This window comes from Typopeltis vanoorti, chromosome 8 (assembly GCF_054136105.1).
Source record: "Typopeltis vanoorti isolate ZY-2024b chromosome 8, IOZ_Tvanoo_1.0, whole genome shotgun sequence".
Classification (NCBI taxonomy): Eukaryota; Metazoa; Arthropoda; class Arachnida; order Uropygi; family Thelyphonidae; genus Typopeltis; species Typopeltis vanoorti.
The window spans coordinates 151,124,562-151,130,804 of NC_143556.1; the positions used below are offsets into that span (position 1 = coordinate 151,124,562).

The window sequence follows — 6,243 nt, forward strand, 5'->3', positions numbered from 1 at the left end:
TATGACAGGAGATTGGCCCTAAGATCCAAAGAAAATCCTAGGGAATTTTTTAGCTATGTGGCCAGTAGGAGGAGAAATGACTGTGGAAGAATGATATTGTGGATAAAAATGGGAATAGAGTGACTGATGCAGAGGACATAGTGGAATTGTTCAATGAACACTTTATTGGAGTATTTCATCCTAGAGGAGTCAGTTTTAATGCTACAGGGATGGGACTGGTTCGAGGTCTGGAGGTACAGGAGGAGAGTGTGTTTCAGATACTGAGTACTCTGGATGACAGTAAAGCTGTGGGACTGGATGGTATTTCACCACGAGTTTTGAGAGAATGTGCTAGGGAATTGACAGTGCCTTTAACGTGGCTTTTCAATGAAAGTCTGGCTTTGGCAAAGGTGCCCAGGGAATGGAAGGAAGGTAAGATAGTGCCATTGCATAAGGGTGGTAACAGACTGGAAGTGTCTAATTATAGGCCAGTCTGTGTGTCATCAGTAGTTGTTAAGATCTTGGAGAAAGTGGTGAGGGGCCGTATACAGCATTGGACAGATGACGGTAATGTTATCTGTGAAAATCAACATGGATTTGTGAAAGCACGCTCTTGTTTTAGCAATATGCTAGCCTTTTATAATAAAGTTACAAGAACATTAGATGAGGGAAAGGCATATACTGCAATTTTCTTAGACTTGGCGAAGGATTTGATAGGGTGCCACATGATAAGCTGATATTTAAGTTGCAGCACATGGGTCTGGATGTCAGATTGGTCAATTGGATTCAGAATTGGCTGTCTGATAGGTATCAGAGAGTTGTGTATGGTGGAGCAGTTTCCAGGAGGCAGTGGGTTACAAGTGGGGTCCCACAGGGCTCAGTACTAGGACCTATATTGTTTAACCTTTATATCAATGACATAGCCAGTGGATTGCAGGGAAATATTCAGTTGTTTGCAGATGATGCGAAGCTGGGAAGGATTATTAGTAATAGTGCAGATGTGGTAGCCCTGCAAGAGGATTTAAATAAGCTAGATAGATGGGCAAATGAATGGGGCTATCAGTTTAATGCAGCAAAATGTAAGGTCTTGAGGTTTGGGAAACATCGATGGGATGCTGCATACTCTATGGGAGGAGTTATACTGGAGGAAGTAGGGGAGACAAGAGATCTGGGGTTGATGATTGATAGAAACCTGAAGTTTAGGGGACATATTGCAAAAGTGGTGAAGGTAACAGAGGATTGCTGTTATTATGAGAAGGACACTGACCTGCAGAGATAAGAGGGTTATCATTCCATTGTATAAGTCTCTGATCAGACCACACTTGGACTATTGTTCTCAGATTTGGTCCCCAGGATTTGAAGGGGATAAATTAACTGTGGAAATGATACAATGACGGATGACAAAGATGGTTTCAGGACTGTACAAGGATAGTTATGAGGATCGTCTGAGAGAATGTGGACTGCAGAGTTTGGTGGATAGAAGAAGGAGAGGTGATATGATTGAGACTTTTAAACTGTTGAGAGGTGGTTACAGGGTTGACACTGGGGAGTTCCTTCGCTTGGTTGATCAGCAGGAAGGAGTGATGACAAGAGGCCATCCATGGAAGTTACGAAAGGAAACTGTGAGGAAGAGGGTAAGGAGTGGTTTCTTTGTGTGGAGAGTGGTTGAGCCGTGGAATGCATTGCTGATGGTGTGGTGGGAGCGAGAACGGTCAGTGAGTTTAAAGAGTGGTGTGATAGACTTTGTGTTTCTCAGGGGGGGACCTACCCTCGATGAGTCTTGACAGACTTTATATCTTAGGAAGAACCTCCCTCGATGAGCCTTTTGACTCCTTGGAGGCCTGAATAATAATAATAATAATAATAATTATTTAGTCCTCTATGCAGTCACGACTCACTGTGTGTGGACCATCCTAGAAAGCAGTCTGTCATACCACTTTGAACTCATTGACTGTTCTTGCTGTCACCACACTATCAGGCAATGCATTCCATTGTTCAACCACCCTCACCCTCTTGTTGCTCACAACTTCCTTTCATAACTTCCACGGATGCCCCTTGTCCTCCTCCTGTCCTACCAAACAAAAGAACTCCTCATTGTCGATGCTGTAACTACCTCTCAACATTTCAAAGTCTCAAATCATATCACATCTCCTATCTTCCAAACTCTGCAGTCCACATTCTCTCAGCATCTCCATAACATTGTAAAGTCATGATACCATCTTTGTTCTCTTTCCATGATTAATTTATTCCCTTCAAATCCTGGGGACCAAATTTAAGCACAATAATCTCAGTGTAGTCTTATCAGGACTTTATACAATGGAATGACAACTCATATCTACAGAGAAGCATCCTTCTCAGTATTGCAGCAATGCTCTGGATTACCTTCACCATATTTGGAATACGTTTCCTGAATTTCAGGTTTCTATCAATCACCCCACATCTATGCAGCCTCTGATTGGCTTTACATTTTGTCGCATTAAATTGACAACCCCATTCATTAGTCCATCTGTACAGTTTATTCAAATCCTCTTGTAAGGATACATCTGCACTATTACTAATAGTGCAGGACTGCAAAATAAGCACAAACATTGTAAACATCAACTGTATCCTGAATGGAGAACCTATAGAATGAGCAAAACATTTCAGCTGTTTTAGACACAATTTTTGGTGAAGATGGCAAATTAAATATAATTTACAGACAAAACATACTAGTGTTTGATGGTACTAGTGTTGTGTTGTAATTAGAGAATTAAGTAGCAGGAGACATGGCAAGATGAAGGCAGGAGCGTGCCAGTAGTGTCTGGCACCTGTGTGCAAAACTTTAGTTCCTGCCCCCATACCCCTCTCCCCCCAATAAAAAAAACTTTATAAAAACGTTATTTTTAATATTTGATGCCAATAAAGTGAATATTTCATTTTGAATTTTATCTCCTAAATAGGAGGACATATTTTTAAAATCAGGATCATTAGCTACACATCACGTGTGTTCCGATATAAAAGGACCAAACTGTTCTAACATCTCAATGCATTTTAAAAAATTGCCATTGTTGCGATCATAAAGTTTATTACTTTTACCACGAAGAGCTAGATCTTGTTTGCCTAAAAACTGTACTACAAAAATTATTCTTTTTATAACTTCATACGAATATTTCCTTTCATTATCTAAAACTGTTTGCTGTAAATAATCAATACAAGTTTTATTTTTTAAGGATATAATTAATTCTGTCCATTTTTTGTAATTGTTCAAATGATTTAAATTTTTCTCATGACAATGCAGGTACATTGCAAGATGTTGCCTATATTCTGCTGATAACAGCATAATATAAAATAAAGTTAAAAACTGCAGCAGATTTTCTTATGTATGTTTAGAGCAAATGCGAGTGTGAACAAGATTAAACAAATTCAAATGCGCATCATCCTGTAAACAGCAAACTCACGCAAGTTCAAGTTTTTACTTGTTTACGCTAAACTACTTGTTAGAATTAGGATCAGAATAAAATAAGATCTCAAGGAATAATAACAAATAAGTGATTATAAATAATTTGTTTAAGACAAATCTATTAAATATAATTAAAATTTAAACAAAAATGTAATTTATTTTGATATAATTAATGAATAATATTTTTTTTTAAAGTATTTCCTCCTCGCCTGAAATCTTTGGTGCCTTTACTATCATGACACCTGGGTGCGGCACACACACATTGTGGATTATGAAAGGGAATTAGTCATGCAAGCTAAAAAAAATCCCAAACAGTTTTTTCAATATGCTGCAAGTAAAAGAAAAAAATCTATACAGCAGAATGATTTTAAGGGATGCCAATGGTAGGGAGGTAACCGAATCAGTTGATATAGTGGAATTACTGAGCAAGCACTTTGCAAGAGTATATCATCCAGGTGGTGATATTGCAGGAATGAAGGAACCAATAGCTTATATGGGAATTGGCGTAAATGAAGTGGAGGTGAATAGTCTATTACAAAACCTTAATGTGAATACATCTGTGGGATTGGATGGTATACCAGCTCGGGTCGTGCATGAAGTGGCTAAATAATTGTCAGTGCCCTTGACTATTTTGTTTAAGTTGAGTCTCGGGTCTGGGTTAGTCCTGAGGGGATGGAAAGAGGGGAAAATAGTTCCACTGCATAAAGGAGGTTCCAAGACTGCTGTTGCAAATTACCGACCAATCAGCATATCATGAGTCATTGTCAAGGTCATGGAGAAAGTAGTCAAGAGAAAACTACAGCAATGGATAGATGAAAATGGGATACCGTTTGGGGAAGAGCATGACTTTGTGAAGGGTAGATCATGCCTCAGTAACTTGCTCAAGTTTTATAACATGGTGACGGCTGAACTGGATAAGAGTAATGGGTTTACAGTGATACTGCTGGACCTTGCTAAGGCCTCTGACAGGATACCACATGGAATTCTAATCAGTAAACTGCAGCATATGGTGATGGATATAGGGTTGGTGAGATGGATATGAGGGTGGTTGATGGAGAGATATCAGAGTAGTTTATTCAGGAGTAGAGTCAAAAAGACGACCTGTGACTAGTGGTGTGCCGCAGGGCTCTGTTCTTGGACCACTACTATTTAATTTGTTCATTAACGATATAGGAAAGGATCTGAGAGGAACTGTTCATTTGTTTGCTGATGATGCAAAGTTGGGTAGAGCAATAGTGAATGCACATGATGTCAAAATTTTGCAGGGTGATTTAGATAGATTGGAGGACTGGGCTAAGGAGAATGGATGTCAATTTAATGTGGCAAAATGTAAGGTTATGCATTTTGGGGTGAAAAGATTAGCAGCAGTATACCACATTGGTGGAACTGTAGTCCAGGGATTTGGGAGTGTTGGTGGATAGGGAGTTGAAGTTTAGGAAGCACATTGCAAAAGTAGCCAAATCAGCTCATCAACTCACTTGGTTATTGAAGAATACTTTGATGAGCAGAGACAAGCAAGTTATTGTTCCTCTGTATCGAGCATTGATAAGACCCCATCATGACTACTGTGGCCAGATTTTGGCACCAGGGTTTCTTCTTGATAGGGAGGAGGTGGAGAGGATCCAGAGGCGAGTGACCAAGAAGATAGCAGGTCTATGGAATGAACCTTATGAGAACTGATGAAGATTTGTGGGTTGCAGAAATTGGTTGATAGGCAGAAAAGGGGTGATATGATTGAGACATTCAAATTACTGAAAGGTTTCTATAAGATTAATTCAGAGGATATTATTGAGAACAGGACTGGGGGTGGGAGGACTAGGGGCCTTCCATGGAAACTGGGCAAGAGTGTGGTTAGCATTGGTGTTAGAGCTGGGTTCTTTACTTTTAGAGCGGTAAATGAGTGGAATAAGCTGCCAGAGTCTATTGTGGGTGCTAGGACGGTGAGTGAGTTCAAGGCAAGGTATGATAGATACTGTGAGAATGTCGTATAGTTGCGAGGACATGATGTTTAGGGTCTCCCTCGATGAGTCTAAGGCCCTCCCTGTAGTCGCCCGTAATAATAATAATATAAGATTTCGTTTTTTTTTTTTTTTTTTTTTTTTACTAAACCATAAGTCACAGAAGAAATGTGAATTTGTTTTCATTGTTAAATGCCTCTATTATAAGTTCATCACTCGAATCCTATGCAATACTCTCCTTTCAGTTATGGCATTCATTTACATTAAGAGCGGTGGCATTCAATTCCTTAGTGTATTCTCTTAAAAACTACGGAGAAATATTACCCTTTTTTTCTTTTTTTTTGACAAACAAAGTACTTTGTATTCTGAAAACTCCACTTGCATTCATTTTCAATAATCATCCCTTTATGAATAAAACCTTTTTCTCCCGAATAAATTGTCATCAGGAAATCATTAAAACGCTCAACTATGTTATCAGTCTTTGCTACCTGACTATCTGCTCCCTCTAGCAAAGTCATTCATCCAGTTATTTCTCCTGGTAACTGTATAATATAATGAAAGAAATAATTCCTCAGAATTTTCCTCGCTGTATATTGAGTTCTTTTCATATTCCAATTTTTCCTCCTTTATCATTTCCTAGTCTTAGACCTATTCATCATCCTCTCTTTGTCTATTTTCGATAATATTTTCGATAATATTTCGATAGAATTGCATCTGCAATTCTATTCGATTTACGTGGTCATCCATTTGCGCTCAATTACCTTATATTGCTCACGAAATAAATTTTTGTTGTTAGTCAGTCCTGCTAATTTGTGTTTTGTGACTATATCCCCACACCTTTCTACCTTCTCCACTCCATAGTACTGT

At 38.8% G+C, this 6,243-nt stretch overlaps 1 protein-coding gene across 1 annotated transcript in view; it reads right to left on the reverse strand.

Moving 5' to 3' along the window:
* LOC150104429 (uncharacterized) overlaps positions 1-5,828 on the reverse strand; it is a 137,472-nt gene extending 131,644 nt beyond the window's left edge. Inside the window, exon 1 of the mRNA XM_090396481.1 lies at positions 5,701-5,828. Within this exon, the coding sequence (XP_090252607.1) occupies positions 5,701-5,764 (64 nt within the window). The 5' untranslated portion in view covers positions 5,765-5,828. The remainder of the gene's footprint in view (positions 1-5,700) is intronic.
* Between the last annotated feature and the right edge of the window lie 415 nt (positions 5,829-6,243).